At 36.4% G+C, this 18,806-nt stretch overlaps 1 protein-coding gene across 4 annotated transcripts in view; it reads left to right on the plus strand.

Annotated features, from left to right (window-relative positions):
• LOC150080753 (transforming growth factor-beta receptor-associated protein 1-like) overlaps positions 1-18,806 on the plus strand; it is a 272,526-nt gene that overhangs the window by 53,194 nt on the left and 200,526 nt on the right. For all 4 annotated transcript variants that reach the window (XM_090382037.1, XM_090382036.1, XM_090382038.1 and 1 more), the window contains exon 5: positions 7,995-8,081. In XM_090382037.1, coding sequence (XP_090238163.1) covers positions 7,995-8,081 — 87 coding nt within the window. The remainder of the gene's footprint in view (positions 1-7,994; positions 8,082-18,806) is intronic.

An 18,806-nucleotide genomic window follows, 5' to 3' on the forward strand; every position in this document is an offset into this window, starting at 1 on the left:
TGGGAGGTGCATTATGGCCATAGAAGCCGATATGCCAACAACAAAAAAAAAAGAATATTGTAAAACTTTTTTTTTTTTGGGAGATTTAAAAGTGTGGCTGGTTTTATCAAGTTTCCACTACTCGTTTCTTATTTCATACATGCTTTGTCTAGGCCAGGAGGTCCTTAAACTTTTTGGAGGGCTGTATAGGCATATTCAGACTAGTAGGTGGGCCGGATTCAAAACGTTGTCTCACATTTTATAATATTTATGTTATTAAATAGTCAGCTGCACATACATATATTATACTTAACCATTAACACTATGAATAAATTTAAATAAACTTTTCAATAATAATTATTATTTTTATTGCTACTGTTCCAACACACAATCATTCAGGTTTTTCTTAATGGCCGAAAAATAAATACATGCAAGATGTAGTAGTAGTGGTGGCATGTGATGTAAGAAAGAAAGTGTATGAGCTTATGCAGCATCAGCCAAAAAAAAAAAATCACACCATTCCCTCAAAATGCCTGTCCAGTTCCTCCTTCAATTTATTTAACCTGTCAACTTCCACAACGACAGATGGAAGTTTGTTCCAGCAATTAACCACCCGCTGGCTAAAGGCAAATTTCCGCACATCTATTCTACATCTGTCTTTTCTTAATTTGAATTTATGCCCCCTTAGGTTCGTAATCTGAACAAGTGGAAGAATCCCATCAGAATTCAGCGTGCTCAATCCATTCAAGGCCTTATATACCTCAATCAGATCACTGCGCAGGTGCCTAGTCTCCATCCACTGCAATTTGCAGAACTTAGGCCTCTCTTGGTAAGAGGATCCCTTCATTCCCCTCACCAATCTTGTTGCCTTTCTCTGTACACGCTCAAGCAAATCTACATCCTTCCTAAAATGAGGCCTCCAGACCTGTACGCAGTACTCAAGGCGTGGCCTGACCATTGCCTTATACAGAGGGACAATCACCTCCTTTTCCCTGCTAGCAAAATTCCTATATATCATTGACAAAACCCCAATACCTGCCCTGGCAGCCTGTGTGCATTGCCCAGAAAACTTCATATCTGACTGCACAATTACTCCCAGGTCTTTTTCATTTTCTACCACCTTAAGTGTAGTACCACACAGTTGGTACGTTTCTCTGGGGTTACTTCTACCCATATGCAGTACTTTGCATTTGTCAAGGTTAAACTTCAGTTGCCACTTCTTAGCCCATCTGCCCAAATTATCTAGATCCTGTTGCAGTAGCACACTGCCATTACTGTCATTAACAACCCTGCCAACCTTTGTATCATCTGCAAACTTCGACATTAAGCCTGATATACCTTCATCAATATCATTGATAAATATACAAAACAACAGTGGCCCTAACACCGAACCCTGTGGGACTCCACTAATAACATTAGTCCACGAAGAGCAGCACCCATTGATTACCATCCTCTGTCTTCTCCCACTTAACCATCCTTTTATCCATTGTAGCAACTTACCCTTAATACCATTCTGCTCCAATTTGTACAATAGTCTTCCATGTGCAACAGTGTCAAAAGCTTTCCTGAAATCCAAATATATGATATCAAAATTATTTTTTGCATCCAGTTCCTTTGCAACCACATCATAATATCCTATCAGATTTGTCAGACAAGACTTTTCCTTAACAAACCCATGCTGTGTCTGAATTATTGCTGCAATCTTGTCTAGATGATCCTGCAATGCATCTTTAACCAGTGACTCCATTATTTTACCCGGAACAGAAGTTAAACTAACTGGTCTGTAATTACTCGTGTCACCCTTCGATCCCCCTTTGTGAATTGGGGATACATTTGCACATCTCCAGTCCGTGGGGACCTCCTCTGAATCCAAGGATGCTCTCATAATTATGGCTAAGGGTTTGCTTAGTTGCTTTGCCGCCTCCTTTAATATGACTGGATAGATCCCATTCACCCCAGGTGCTTTTCTTATGTTTAACTTCAACAATTTCTACTCCACTTTGCTTTCAGTTATTACAAAATCATTAAGTATCCTGCTACAATTTGATAACCTTCTGCCATTTTCAAACCTTAATAATTCCTCACGTATGAATGTAGATGCAAAATACTCATTCAGTTTGTTTGCTATCTGAGCAGGATCATCAACAGTCGAACCATCGATATCAAGTGGACCAATCAGATTCAACCCTTTCCTTTTAGAGTTTATATAAGTAAAGAAATCCTTGCTTTTTTTCTTAGCGTCTTTTGCCAAGGATTTCTCGTAATCTGCCTTCGCCTGCCTAACCTCCTTTGTGACCTGATTACAGACTAGCTGATATCTGCCATAGGCTTCTGAGTCGCTTGATAATTTATATGCATCCCATGCCTTTTTCTTCTCTGTTACGAGTCTCATTAGTTCATTAGATAACCATTTAGGCCTAAACCTTGAACAATATTTCTTAATAGGTATGAAACGTTTAGTAGCATCCACGATTAATTCCTTTAATGCTTCCCACTTAGAATTTACTGTTGGTAACATCGTCAGTTGATCCCACTGTACAGAATTTAAAAACTGTCGGAGACCACTGTACTCACCTTTACAGAAGCAAAAACCCTTTCCTTTACCCCTGATGGTAATTAAATCTTTAAGTAAATCCCACATCAGTACACTGTGATCACTGCCACCAAGTGGTTCCTTTATCTGCAAATTCTTAATACACGAATGATCACTGCTGATAACCAGATCAAGAGTATTACTTTCTCTGGTTGCCTCTCGAACATGCTGCTGCAGAAAACAATCATCCAATAAATCCACAAAAGTCTGACTAGTGTGTGAGTGACCAACCCACAAGTTCCAATCAATATCTGGGAAGTTAAAATCCCCCATTATAAGACATTCCAATTTATTAGCCCACTCTATTTCTCTGTACAATTGTTCATTGTACTCATTCGAGTCATTATGTGGCAATAAAGTTCCTGGACTGGTGCTGTTTTGGTCATGTTTGATGAGCTTGAAATAAAAAAAGGAAGTGTGATATGTTCAAACTTCCTCCAACAAATGGTGGTACAGAGATTGTCCAGTAGGCCAACAGGTTGCAAGTAACAGGCAGTTTCATTAATAGTGTTAACGTTCCATGTCGCAATTTTGCAATGCGGTAACAAACAAATATCAAATTTTGCTTTGAACTGGGAAAATCTGCAACAGAAATGTATGAAATGTTGAAAACTGTTTATGGTGATGAATCATTAAGTTGTACCAGTTGGTTTGAATTGTATAAGCAGTCCAAAGAGGGATGTGAGGATGTTTACAATGACTCAAGAAGTGGACGTCTGTCAGAGTTGCAAAAGTTTGGGAAATTGTGCAGGAGATCTTCGTTTGATCCTCAGAATGATGGTTGATGAGATGGATATGAATAAGGAGAAGATTTGTAAAATTCTACATGAAGTTTTAGAGAAAAAAGGTCTTTGCAATATTTATACCGTGCAGTCTCACGGACAAGTAGGCACAGTGAAGAGTGTCATCATGCTTAAACTTCATCCACACTTGTCAAGACAATCCTGATTTCCTCAAATGTATTTGTCACTGGATATGAGTGTTGGGTATTTCACTACGATCCAGAGATGAATTGGCAGAGCATGCAGTGGACTTCAGAATCATCACCAAGACCCAAAAAAGTTTGCTTTTCAGAAGTTCAGGATCAAGATGATGCTTATCCCATTTATTGACAAAAGGAATGTGATTCACAAGGAACTTGTACATGAAGGGGAGAGAGTCATTGCTGTGTTCTATTTACAGCTGCTTCAAAGGCTATTGAAGCTCAGGCAAGACCGCCATTTTGAGAGAGAGAGGAAACTGGTTTTTGTTGCACATTTCCTCGGTCCATTTCAAACTTGTTGTGAAGACATTTCTGATGAAACATGCCATTGTACAGATCAACCATCCATCCAGCCTACTCTTCCGATCTAGCATCAGTTGACTTCTTCCTCTTTCACAAGGAGAAAACTGCCCTCAAAGGAAAGAGATTCCAGGATGTTGAGGACATAAAGAAAATTGTAAGTGCTGAACTGAATATCATCTCTTTGGATACATTCAATCAGACGGTAATTACTTTGAATAAAAGTAAGCCATTTTTGAATTCCTTCACTTTGTTTTATTTTTATTGCACCAGTCTGAGAACTTTACTGCCACAGTGACCCAGACAGTTTTTTTAAATTGTATACAGTGGAACTGATGACGTTACCAGCAGCAAATTCAAAATGGGAAGCATTCAAGAAAGTAATCGTGGAAGCTACTAGGCTTTTCATACCAATTAAGAAGTACTGTTCAAGGTTTAGGCTTAAATGGATGTCAGATGAACTGATGAGACTTGTGGCAGAAAGGAAAAATGCATGGAATGCATATAAATTATCAGGTAACACAGAAACCTATGATAGATATAAGCTAGTCTGTAGTAGTAGTAATAGAGGCATGTGATGCAAGAAAGCAAGTGTATGAGCTTATGTAGCATCAGCCAAAAAAAAAAAAAAAACCAACCAATTTCACACATCCATTTCCTCTAAAAGTTTATCCAGTTCCTCCTTGAATTTATTTAAGCTATCAACAACCACAACGGCAGGTTGAAGTTTGTTCCGTCTGTTGTGGAAGTTGATATGGACGTTAATTGATGCAATGCTGCTCTTTGTGGACTAATGTTAATAATGGTGTCCTCCAGGGTTTGGTGTTGGGCCCACTGTTGTTTTGTATATTTATCAATGATATTGATGAAGGTATATCAGACTTAATGTCGAAGTTTGCAGATGATACAAAGGTTGGCAGTGTTGTTAATGACAGTAATGGTAGTGTGCTACTGCAACAGGATCTAGAAAATTTGGGCAGATGGGCTGATGCCATATAAGCTTGCTTTCTTGTATCATATGCCTCTACTACCTTGTATAATGAATTATTTACAACTTACAAGTATTAATGAGAGCAGCGTACTTGTTTTTTTACTTGTTGTAATAATAAGTTTGATATTATTAATAAGTTTGCTGTTAAATTTGAAACAAATTTTTAAAAATCTTCCAGTTATTTGTTTATTAATCTTCAGCAATTTTTTGATTTTATAATTTTCATCCTTGAAAATAATAAAATCAAAAGTCTGTTTGCAAATATATGTACTTCCAAAAATATAATTTTTTTTCTAGCAAAATTCTTTGTTACTATAATTGGTTTCAGGTAAGAGAGAGAGTAAAACAATTATGTTTTCATTTTAGAATGTTGTTTTAAAAGTGTGATTTGACTGTTAGTCAGTCAATTCCAACTGTAAATTTGCTTCAATATTTTCAACTTTTCAAGTGGATTTTGAAATATTATAAATGAATTTTTATTATTATTGATATTAATAAATTGCTTTTGAAATTCAACCTGTAACAAAATAATGCTGTCAATATGACATGTCACAGAAAAATCAAATTTAGAAGATATATTTTTCCACAAATTTTCACAGCACTGAAAATATGAAAACAATTTTTAATTTTTTTTTTTTTTTAGAACTATTCTAATTTCACTTGAAATGATTTTACATCAGAAAAGAACTCATGCACAAGTTTACTCTTACCTTGAAGTTTTATGTTGAAGTTGTTAAGATGTTGCATTATATCCATTAAGAATGTGAGATCCCATAACCACACAGATTCATGAAGGTCAGGCACTGGTTTCCACTCTTCAGTGATAAATGTATCAATTTTGTTCTGCAGGTAAACAAAATGCTTTAACTTTGCGGCAACTTGACCACCATACTTCATAATTCATTATGGTACAATAAATTTACCAAATTCAGCTTTGATCATCTCTAGAAAACTTTTAAACTGATGATGATTCAGTCTTCTTCAAATGTGATTCACTGTAGAAATGACAGTAGAAAGCAAGCTTATACCGCATTAGCAAAAAAAAAAAAAAAAAAAAACATTCTGACATAACCTGTCCTCCCCTCCAATAGTTTGCCTAGTTTTTCTTTGAATTTATTCAAGCTTCCCACTTTCACAACATCGGATGGAAGTTTGTTCACTGCTGGTGAATAATGCAGTATAACTGCTCCAGTTTTTGGCTGCTTCTGTTTTGTACCACTTTGTTGATATGCCCTACTAATCCCAGATTAGAGCCTATCATATTTTTCACTCCTTCTGTGGTAACACAAATAAAAGATTCCCAGTTTAATCCAAGTTCATTTGTCATTTCAGATACCTTCAAAAATTATTTTCATCAGTAGTAGTATTCTTCAAGCTCTTTAATGCTGCTAATTTTTCAGTTATTTCAAAATTCTAGTTACTCTCACAGATAAAAATAGTCAGCTGAGAGAAATGACTCATCTTCATTGATTGCCAAAGAAAAGCAAGTAAAATCACACACATTTTGTTTCTGTTGAAAACACATCTGCTCCCAACTCCTTGACTCATCTGGTTATTGTACTTGAAGTCAGGCTAACTTTGACAAAAGCTTTAATTTTAGCTGGGCATATCTCTTCAGCCATTGCTAAAACACATTTTTTAATTAACTCACTACTAGTGAAAGGTCTTCCTTCTTTGCCAATGATTTTAATAATTAGGAAACTTAATGCTCACTGCTGCAATATTTTGATTTGAGAAAATTTTTAAAATATTTTCTTGACTTGCTAAACTCTTATTAAGTTCTTGTAATTTTTTCTTGTATGCTTCCCCTTGAAAGGTGTATTTTTCACTATGTTTTGTAGTTTGTCTATTCAAATTATATTCTTTGAAAACCAAGGCAGTTTCCTTGCAAATAATGCACATGTATATGTTTTTACACTGTTCAAAAAAATAAACGATTGTTTATTGTTCATTAAAAACATGGCATTCACACTCTTCTTTTCTCTTCTTTGATATCTTGTTAAAAAAGAATTAATTTTTATTTTCTGTATAACATTGAAAACAGAAGAACAGATAGTTAATATCTCCTGATAGACAGAACTTACTGAATTAATATGGAAACTACAGCTTATATAACTGGATAAATCAGCTCTTTTCGAGTGAAAGTAGCATGAGCACACAAGACTCAGATTGAGTAGATTGGTGAATTTCTGACTAATGTAAACATTCACTGCTTCACCTTTTTGCCTACTAGGTCATTCCTGTGCCCTCCATGACAGCATAGTGGTTTCACCACTTGTCACTTTTTTGGAGAGGTCTGAGTTTGAATCCTGTCAACAACCGGAAGAATTTCTAAAGTCTTCTTCAATCAAGGCTGTTATTAGCCAACCCCCCCCCCCCCCCCATGACTTATTCCTGGTTATGTGTCATGTTCAGGAACTGTTAAAATAGTTATAATTATTATCATTAGGCCATTCTTATCCAAATAAAAGTTGAATGCACAGATATTACCCATGGAATAAAAATAATAAAAAACTTATTTTTATTAAAAAGAATAATATTAAAGATAAAAAATTTCTTTATAATAGAAATTTATAATAGAGATAAAAATAAAAAACCACTCACAGGCAGGATCCAGCCTGCTGGCTGTAGTTTGGGGAACCTCGATTTTGATAATCTATTCATTGTGGAAGTCCATTCAACTGTTTTGCAAAAATAAATTGTAGGAGTTTCATTTTCAGCTTCCTTTTCACAAAATGCTATTACATGAGAAACAGTTTCTCTTCCTTGACTGTGTTTAACTTTAATTTTAACATAATTCTTTTTTTTTTTTCCCCTTAACTTCAGAAACAATTTACACTTTCAGCTAACAATGGGAATTCAAATAACACTGGACATTCTATATTGTGTCTCTCCTTTCTGTATTAATGGATAGATTAGAGACTTAATTTGAATTGAACTTCTGTGCACATTTGTTATGTGCCAGCAAACTTAATGAGAGTTGTATCTAGGATTAACAATATTTTAGATATAGGACTCAGTCAGTCTGCTAGAATACTTTCAGATCAAAAGATGACTAAAAAACATTTAGCAAAACAATTTTAATTAGAAAAAGCGTTTAAAATTTCTCTTAGATTATTATCATATTTTTTATTAATTTATTTTTTCAGATTCAGACTTCAATGTCCAAACTGAAAGGAATCACCTACTTTGCCTTAAATGAGAATTCTGTTAAGAACACACCTTTCAGCATAGAGGTGAGACTATGCTTAAGTTTCTGTGATACTTTAAAAGTATCTTTAAATCTGTTTATTTTCTTATTGTTGGAAATTCAATCTTCAGTTTATTTTTATATCAGCCTTCATATGAAAAGTATATTAATTTATATTTAAAAATAACTTTTTCTATTACAGCAAATTGTTTTTGTTCAGTTATTTTAATAGATTTTTGCCTAACACGTTCACTGCCACTTAAATGTGAGAGACCATTCAGTGTGCTGTAAGTTTTGGAATATTGATAAAAATCAATGTTCCAATATCCCCAGCTGTTCGTTCATATATAATGGTTTAAAAATTAAAAGTTTGGAGTTCATTGCTAAAAGTGAATGCTTACTTTGGTGCTGAGATGTAAATTAGAAGAAATTTTAAAATTTTATAAAAAGTTTATTCATGTACATAAACTAACATCAACACAAGCAAAGAACAAATAAAACTGTGCCGATTTTATAATCAAAAGCTAAGCACTACTGCAAAGTGTTCAATCAGTGTTCCAGTACTGAGTAGCTGTTAATTTCATGTGCCTTTATTTTTATAGCACTTTTTTGTTGACTGCTTAAGAATGACCACTCTTGTTACAGTACAGTGTTTGGTTATATTTCAAATACTGATATGCATTGCTGCACATCACTCTTAATGCTATTTTACCCATATGTGCACAAAGGCAGCAAACATGTTAATATCTGATGGTTGCTTTTTATAGGAAGAGTTTGAAGAGAATTACTTTTGTTATGTAACTTAATATCTATTCTGAAACAACAGTAATACACTGTATATTGTAAATTGTGTACTTAACTGCCATGTATTCAAAATAAAAAAAAGTTTCCAAAGGAGTATCAATATATAAAGATATGTCCAGCACAACTATATTTTTACTTGCAATTATTTGTTGCATTTTTACTTTGCATAGATGGTCACCCGAGATATGCTGCACATGTGAAGAAAAGTTACCCAAGGCATCGACAAAGTATGCTCAGAGCAATACTGCTATCAGACTTCTACTAGTCCTATGTTGTCAGAGCAGTGTCAACAAAGTTATTTCTCAGTTGATCTGGAAGATCTTCAAGCTTTCCCATTAGGTTTGTTTCTATCTACCTTTTAGCAACTAAAGTGGAGACTACATATCAGTGTTAAAGCCGTAACCTCCAAAATGAAAGGAAACCCAGATCTCACTATGAAGATCATTGCGACTTCAAAAAGACATTAGGCACAATACCACGTGGCTGAAGATGAGAACAGGAAGAGAAAAGATAGATTACTTTGAAATTCAAACATGATGGTCAATTTAGGGCTCCAATATGAAAGGCAAGACATATATTTTATTTAAACCTTAGTCTTGATGGCTGATTTTCAGCTACACTCAGCAGAGAGAGCAAATCAAGAAATTAAACACAGATATACTTATTTTAAAATTATTTCAATGCCTGAGTTGAAATCTAAGTGTACAACTTTTCTACTTTGCTCTGTAGAGCAAACATGGTGCAGTATGTTTGCCCAACAGTCTTAATACCATTAATTATGATATCGGCTGCCAAATCCTTTCCATCTTTCAATCACTGGTGTTTAGAAGGGATAGATGCAAGCATCTTATTAGTTCTGCAGCCATTTCTAGTCTTCAGACATGCAGGAATTACCAGTTCTCAGGGTTCCATGTTGAGGAAATGTAGTTTGCTGTGGATATGCCTTCATTAGGCGGGTCAGCATTCCTCACCACACAATAGCCTTTTATATGTTGTAATGTGATGTTTTCTTTGTAGCTTTCTGAATCTTGCTGAAGCATATGAATAAGAGCTTTTGGATTATTTTGTTCTTTTGGTTCTGTTTCCATCATCACATCATGATAAACTGTTTAAGGGGAAACAGAAATACTGCTATTGCTTTGGAACAAGAAAAAAATTCTGCTGAGTCTGGTTGCCATTGTCACCAATGTTATAATTGCAAAAGCATGAAAATTATGAGACTGCTACTCTAGTTCCTCAACTGGTAAAAAAAAAAACAAAAAAAAAACCCAATGCCTTTATATTTCAATCAATCAATCAATCAATCAGAAAAGATCAGTCCTTTGTGAAAGTGACATAGAAAGTGACATAAAATGTAGTAAAGAACTTAATTACATTTCTCTATGTAGAATTTCTTAGACTTAACTTCTTTGGGCAAAATGCTTGAAACCTTAAAAATAAAATTTCCAGTTTATAAGTTTGATTTTATCACTTATATTCTATATAGTCTATATTAATGCCATGCATATTACACTGTGCCCATGTTACAAATTTTAGTGTATTTATTTAAAAGTTCATGTTAAAGTTTGTAAGAAATGTAGCTGCTGTGAACAACTGCGAACCATCTGAGGACAGCCCGTAACATTTAAGGCATTTTTTATTAAAAATTGGCTATAGCTTACTTAAAGAATGATCCATTAAAGAGAGTGAGATTAAGAATCCAGGTTTTGTTTTGCTTCTGGTATCTTCTTTTGGCTGTGTCATCCTGAAGTCTCTCTCGCTCTCTTGTCAGGATTTTCTGATCTAGATGGTAATACGTTGTTGGTGTCTGTGATTGCTTCTTTTCTTCTCAGGTGTGAGAACTTTCTCTCCTTGGTTTCCAGCCACACCACATGAAGGCAGAAGCAATGTAACCTAATAATGAAGTGTCTGAAGTTAGTGTTATTATAGTTAGATTACAGTTAATATAAGACAGGTGGCTTTCCTTTTTAAGCCTCAAGTTTCTTTCCTTTAGGCAGTGTTAGATGATAAGAAAGTTTTTTTTAAAGAAATTGTATTTATAGGGAACTTACTAACTAAAGAAGCATTTTGTAATCTCAGTGAATTTGCTTGCTCCCTAGAACGCTTTGCACCCAGGACCACATAGGTTAAGTGCTTTCATTTCAAGTACAGTGGATTCTGGTTATTTGGGCCACCAGTTAATCGGGGCAGCCATTTATTTGGGACAAATCAGAACCCAATCGAGAAAATAGCAAGGGTTTACTTCGCTTAATTGGGACAACATGCCATTTAATCAGGGCAGGAGACTGCAGCACTCAAGATTATCCTACGATTATCTCCGACCATATCATGTGGTTCGGTCGGATTTCTAGAGGTCACAACTATAAAACAATAAAAACAATTAGTAGTCCCCTGTTTATTGGGTTTTTCTTCAATCTATTATAAACAGATAGTAAACTTGACCTTATTGAATTTGTAATAATACTGATAGCTGGAATTCTGTAGGCTTTCACATTATGGTGAAATGTGTTTCCCCTTCCATGAAATCTTCAATCATATAAGAAACAAATTTTCGAAATCTTCATTCCTATTTTTTAAACTTCGTAACTTGTTACTCTCTTCTTACTTGCGAGTATCATGTTACTTGTGATTGGTGTGTGTGCTGAGTTCTTTGTTATTGATTTTTTACTGTTTTAAATTTTAACCCCCACCCACAAATTTAGTGAACAGAAATATCAACTAGTTAGTATGTACATATTACAGTACGTATTAATTAAACTTGCACGTAAGTGTAAATTTATTTTTATTTTGCTAGCCTGTAGAAAATATTCTTCCGATTTTCACATATTTAATTTTTTAATTGGTAAGGTAATAAAGTGTAAATTTGTGCTTGATATATCTTTACTTTTATAGCCTGTGGATAATATTCCTCCTATTTTTACTAATTAGAATTGTTGTTTAATAGAATCAAAATTCAATTCACAAACGTGATCACAATGACCGGCGCTTACTACATATCGTATAGTGAATGGTACTTTACTATGGTAAGTCCATCGTAACGTGATTTGATCTTACAGAAAATCAATCGTAAACGGGGGTCCACTGTATTTTTAACTATTTACGTGACACTTCGCATAATTGGGGCAGCCGCTTAATCAGGCCAAAATGCACTAGTCCCGATGTGTCCCAAATAACTGGAATCGACTGTATTTTGAAGAAAAACATATCCAAGCAAATATAGTATTTATGATGATAAAATTGTCCTTTTTTTTTTGGAAACTGCACTTTTGTGTCCAGTGAGATATTAATGGGCACCATCTACTGTGGAGCTTGATCTATCTTGATAAGTGAGTCAGCTTATAGAAAGTCTTCTTGGGCAAACAAAATCTCACACTGCTGAATACTGCAGCCTATGTATACAATTGATCTGTCTGTTATTCTCTCCATTCTTATATCCCCTTATCGAGTGGACAGTTTCAGATAAGCCTCTAAGCAGCAACCATTATACAATGAGCTGCACCTTTTTAACTACTACTCCTCCACAAATTGAAGCAAAAATGATATGGAGATTTCATATCAAAAATGATATGAAATCTCCATATCATTTTCTATCAAAAAATCTTCATTCCTATCAAAAATAGGAATGAAGATTTCGAAAATTTGTTTCTTATATGCCATCTGGAATCAGTATCAGAAACTAGTATATTTGATGAGAAATCTGTACAATTTATAACTGTAGACTCAGTGATAACCTAGGTCACATGCCAAATAATAAAGGCAGCTGAATCTGCAATATCAAAATTGATCACAAAAATTCTGCACATGTCACAAGATCTGGCGGGATAGTATAACAATACATAAAAAGACTCAGTGGTAACCTATGTCACATACCAAATAATAAAAACAGCTGAATCTACAGTTCGTTCCAAAATTGATCACAAAAATTTGCAAATGCCCCAAGGCCTGGTGGGATAAAGATTATATGATTCATAAAAAGATTAAAAACAGAGCTAACGATCCTAATGCCACATTTTTAATACAATATAAGAAAGCATGGACAAAAGTACATTATGTAATGTAGAGGAGTGAAAAAGAATCTTGGATTTGATTTGCCTCAATCATAAATAGAAGTACAGATATTAAAACAGTCTGGAACAAAATCAAACAGATCAGTGGTAAATCTTCTCCCTTCATCACTCCAATCCTCCATTGGAATAGAAAGTTGTATCAGAGTTATAAAACATTAGAAAATGCACTGGGTAAAATTTTCGAAACTCTGTCATATGAACCAACCTTTCGACAACCTAAGTATGAGAGTACATGTAAACGGTTGAAGAACTTTGAGCTTGTGGGAATGGATAAGTTTATTGGAAATTTTTAATCTTTTTGATTAATTAACATATCAAATTGTATTTGACAAATAGATTAGTAGTCTTAGTCACGGTCATTAGCTTATTTTTAAATGTAGCTAGTGATTTCGTAAATTACTACTTATTATTCATACCACTGTTGTATCAGTGTTTTGGCATGAATATCATAACATGTAACTAATATTGCAATGGAATGGTAGGGTTCATTTGCAATAAATAAGTAGCTTGGAGGTTCTAATCACTTGTTAGGCATGTATTTTTTTTGATTTTAGCTAAGAAATTTTACTTTTTAGTAAGGATATGGCTAATTTAAAATTGCGATCGTAAACGGCATAGAGTAATGTACACCTTGAACTTGATAGTGCAAGGCAATGTTTCCCAACCTGTGTGCCCTGGCACATTATTGTGCTGTGAGTATGCTTCAAGTGTGCCACGGAAAATGTAAATTAATAATTACAAATTTTATAATAAAAATTAATTCAAACAAAAAATTCATTTACTTACACTGTGCCTTCTGGCAGTCACCGTGACGTCACGGTTTGATTCCTAGTACTAGATCTCTACAAATAGTAAGTGTATTATTAAATATACTCAACAGAAATTACTTTCCATTTGTGAATATATGAGTATAGTAGTGTGTAGCATGCTGCAAAATTTTAGCGTCTTTAAAAGTGTGCCACATTAATGAAAAGGTTGAGAAACACTGGTGTAAGGTATAATTTAAAACTTGATAGCGTAAGACATATCACTGCATTTAGGAATCAATTAGCTTAGTATAGTATTGTCAATTAAATTGATTAATTTAATTGATTAATTATTATTAATTTTCATTGTTGATCAATTAAATTGTATTTAAACAGAAATCAAGCCTAGACTAGAGCAGCAAAGCAAAAGGCACAAAGCGGGCAGGAGTGCTGTGGTTTGAGGGAGAACTGAAGGGGGTGATTCTCTTGCAAATCATGGCCTAACAAAATGTGCAGTGTTCACTGAAATTTCAGGAACGGAATATGACACGGCGTAAAGGAGATGGCTTTGTTTGTATGTTCAGTGCAGAAAGTGTGAAGAAATTAAGCATCAACTTGGCATTCTGTTGGGCATATATGAGAGTTTGAAGAGTAGAGTAGATGCCCTTGAAGGAATTAAAATGGGGGCCCATCAAGTTCTTAGCTGCCCAACTCAATGCCAGAGCTCACACTTGTGCATCAAGCAAAACAGCAGCAATCTCCTGGCAGAATGTGCTGGTCCAACGAGGTCGTATTCCTCCTTACTGTTGGTAACTCTGTTGTCAGGGGAAATGGGAAATATATTGTGTAAGAAGGCTAGGTGGAATAGGACCAGGGTATGTCTGCTAGGGGCAAAAGTAGATGATATTGTAGAGTAGATATCATCTTTTAAGGCACATAAGATGATATTGTTGTACACATTGGCACTAATAATATCAAGCATAGGAGATCAGAGGACTTACTTAACAAGTACAGGGAAATGTTGGGTAAAAGCTGCAATTTAAGATCAAAATTGATTCAAAATATGGTGTCAGCAATTCTGCCCAGACACAACAGGAGGGAGTACATGATCAGAGCCTTGTTAATCAATACAGAGAATGTGCAAGGTTCACGGGGTAGAATTTTTCTTGGTGTGGTCTGTGCTTGTTAACAGGAGAGACTGTTTTTACAGGGATGGGATACACTTAATAAGAAGAGATGCAAGAATATTTCCTGATACTATTAAGGCAGTGATAGGTGGGTCAGAAAACCGCTAGCTTGGGTAGATGCACAGACTAATAGATTAACCTTTTATAAGGCAGAGGTGAATATGGTTCTTGCAATTCTTCTGTTGGAAAATGCAGCAGCCTAGGAAGCAAGGGGTGTGGGATTTCAGGCCCTGCTGTGGGTCATCATGGAACAAGTGAATATATGGACTGTGTAAGGGCAACTAAGCGTAAGAACATGTGCATGTATACTTGCACATACACTAATGCGAGGTGCATTGTAAATAAGCTTAATGAATGTGAAGTACTGGTTAAGTCATCAGATGCAGACATAGGGATAGCAGAGATATGGTGTCACTCAAACATAAGTGATGCTGAATTTGAATATGGGGAATACAATATATAAAGCAAGGACCGATAGGAGAGGTGGAGGGGTTATGCTCCTAGTTAAGAAGTATGATAAATCTAAGCCGGTGCATCCAGTCGACATGGGTGGCCAGTGCAATGTTGAGTCAGTTTGGTGTGATATAAGCACTGGGAAAACAAAATTGAGAGTAGGAGTGTGTTACAGGTCTAATGACTGTGATGAGTATATCAAACAGGTATACAGAGAAATAGAGTGGGCCAATAAATCAGAATGTCTTATAATGGGGGGGGTTTAATTTTCCCAATGTTGACTGGAATTTGTGGATTGATAACTTGCACACTAGAAAGACGGTTGTAGATTTCTTGGATGACTGTTTTCTACAACAGCACTAGAGAGGAAACGAGAGGAAGCAGTACTCTTGATCTGGTTATCAGCAGTGATTCTACATGCATTAAGAATCTGTAGATAAAAGACCCACTGGGTCTCAGCAATCACTGTGTACTAATGTGGAATTTAATAAAAGACAACTGCTGTCAAGGGTAAAGGGAAAGGCTTTTGCTTTTGTAAGGGTGACTACTGTGGTCTCAGACAGTTTATAAATTCTATGCAGTGAGACCAAATGATGATGTTGCCAACAACAAATTCTAAATGGGAAGCATTCAGGGAATTAATCATAGAAGCTTCTAAGCTTTTCATACTAACAAAGAATACTTAGACCTAAATGGATATTAGATGAACTTAGATGAAATGGATATTAGATGAGATAAGTGCATTGGGTGTATACAAATTATCAGGTGATTCAGAAGCTTGTTGTAGATATAAATTAGTCTGTAATCAAGTTACAAAGGAGGTTAGGCAAGCTAAGACAGATTATGAGAAGTCTGGGAAAGAATGTAAAGAAAGCCAGCAAAGACTTCTATGGTTATATTAACAGTAGAAGGAAGGTATTGCCTCAGCCACTTGATGCTAATTGGCATCAAGTGGCTGAGTCATTTTCAATTTGTTAGCAACCTGACTCGGGTTGCTAACAAATTGAATAGGTATTTTGCCATCTACATTCACACATGAGGAATTCTTGAGGGGAAGGGATGCTGGAAGTTAATCAAACTCCAATAGAGAGCTAAATGACTTTGTGATAACTAAAAGGAAAGTGGAAGAGGAATTGTTGAAGCTGAACATAAAAAATGCACATCTGGTGGATGGGATCTATCCAATCGTATTAAGAGAAGCAGCAAAGGAGGTGAATGAGCCTTTAGCCATAATTATGAGAGCATTCTTGAATCAGCAGAGATCCCTATGAACTAGCGATGTGTAAACAAATGTATCCCCAATTCGTAAAGGGGGGAACGAAAGGTGAAATGAGTAATTACAGACATGTTAGCTTAACATCTTTTCCAAGGAAAATAATGAAGTCACTGTTTAAAGAAGTAATGCAAGACCATCTGGACAGGAATGCAATTATACTGCAGTCCTTGAGGATGTCACAGACATTCTCCCAGATATGCCAGACAAGCTGTACTGGCTACTTGGGAGTCTAAAACATTGATGGAACTGATATTCGGGTGACATTCAAGTCAAGTTGACCAAATTTCAGTGAAGTCTGGACGGTCTGTGACAGCCAGATCCTCTGCTTACACCTTCACGATGGTGGGACTGTTAGTAATCCTGGATATAATCTCCATGCACAAGCACACTGTGGGTGACCACCCAGGTAAGCAGGGGTCGAGATGTAGTGCCCACACCACATGGAGGAATGCCGCCCCTCTGTGTTACCAGGCAATACTAGGTGGTAGATGACTCTCATCAACTGGTGCAATACCATCACTTTGCTTATCGGAGGCTTGAAGTGGTGGAACCCGTGTTTAGTCTCCAGAGCTAAGTTCCAATCAACTCTTGCATCATGCAGTATGATTGATGACTTTTGAGGTTATGATGAACATCATAGCAAGATCCAATCTTCCTTACATTTCAAGGATGCAGCTCTAAAACAGTGTTCGCAGGCCGGCGGCTGGTTAGTACAGAGGACCGAACCTATCGGTAACTCTTTAGGAGGCTTCCAGATCAGCTAGTATACAGGGTGTCTCAAAAATATTGGTACAAACGTTTAGGGGAGGTAGGTAACATCTAAAGGAATGTGAATCGCATAGGAAACCATAACCGGAAACGTCACCGTAAGTCAGTAGACGGCGCTGTTCATCAGTTCGCGAGAGGGAAAATTTCTGGTTTACTCATTCAAGCAGTAGTCGCCGCACGAAGAGCATGCATCAATATACAAACTGTGAGCTGGCAGACATGCACCTAGTGTATGTATTAGTAGAGGGCAATGGACAAGCCGCTGAACGAATTTATGGAGAACGCTTCCCAGACAGACATGTACTGGACCACCGTTTGTTTGCAATTGTGCATCAAAATTTGTGCGATCATGGGTCATTTAGAGGTAACAGGAGTAGTGCGGGCAGACAACGTTCAACATGAACTCCCCCCGTGGAAAAAAGTGTGTTGAATGCCATCCAGAATAATCCTACTACCAGCACACATGCCGTTGCCTCTGCCTTAGGAGTGTCTCGCAGTGTACAGCATGTCTGGCACGATGATTCCTTACACCCCTTTCATCTCCAAAGGGTTCAGTTACTGCTCCCCCAAGATCATCCTGCACGTGTTGCTTTTGCACAGTGGTTTCTCCAAGAAAGACTTGAATTTTCCAGCCTATGTTTTGTTCACGGTTGAGGCTTATTTCACTCAGGAAGGCTTATTCAATCAGCACAATGCTCATGTGTGGGCTCACGACAACCCACACAGTGTGCGCCACCATGCGACACAACATCGCTTCGCAATAAATGTGTGGGCAGGTATGGTCGTTGACTGCTTAGTCGGCCCATACCTGTTACCATCCCGCATGAACTCCACTAAATATTGGATCTTTCTTGAACAAGTTCTACCAGGGTTACTTGACGATGTTCCAGCAAATGTAAGATGCAACATTTGGTTTCAACATGATGGGGCGCCTGCCCATTATGGAAGGTGTGTTCGTGACCATTTGAACAGGCAGAATGCCTGTTCAAATGGGTGTCGATGGATTGGCCGTGGTGGACCCGTTGCCTGGCCCCCGCGCTCATCTGATTTATCGAGCCTTGATTTCTTTCTATGGGGGGCCCTCAAATCTATCGTTTATGAATCGCCTGTGGAGATGGAAATGGATCTTGTAGCAAGACTCATCTGTGTTGCTGCTACTGTCAAAGAAACTCCAGGTGTGTTCGACCGTGTCTGCCAATCCATGCTGCGTCGGTGTCACGCATGCATCGTGTCTCATGGTGGAACCTTCGAACATCTGTTGTGACATCATGAAATGCATCCATCTTGTACTCCATTGTTAATATTATATCAAATAAATGTTTGCCACTAATTACTGTCTTGTGTCATTTCTGCTTCTTGTGCCTCTGCTATTACTTTCCTGTGATGTTTCCAGTTATGGGTTCCTATGCAATTCACATTCCTTTAGATGTTACCTACCTCCCCTAAATGTTTGTACCAATATTTTTGAGA

Source organism: Mastigoproctus giganteus, chromosome 9, assembly GCF_048544385.1.
Source record: "Mastigoproctus giganteus isolate SK-2022 chromosome 9, ASM4854438v1, whole genome shotgun sequence".
In the NCBI taxonomy this organism is placed as follows: domain Eukaryota; kingdom Metazoa; phylum Arthropoda; class Arachnida; order Uropygi; family Thelyphonidae; genus Mastigoproctus; species Mastigoproctus giganteus.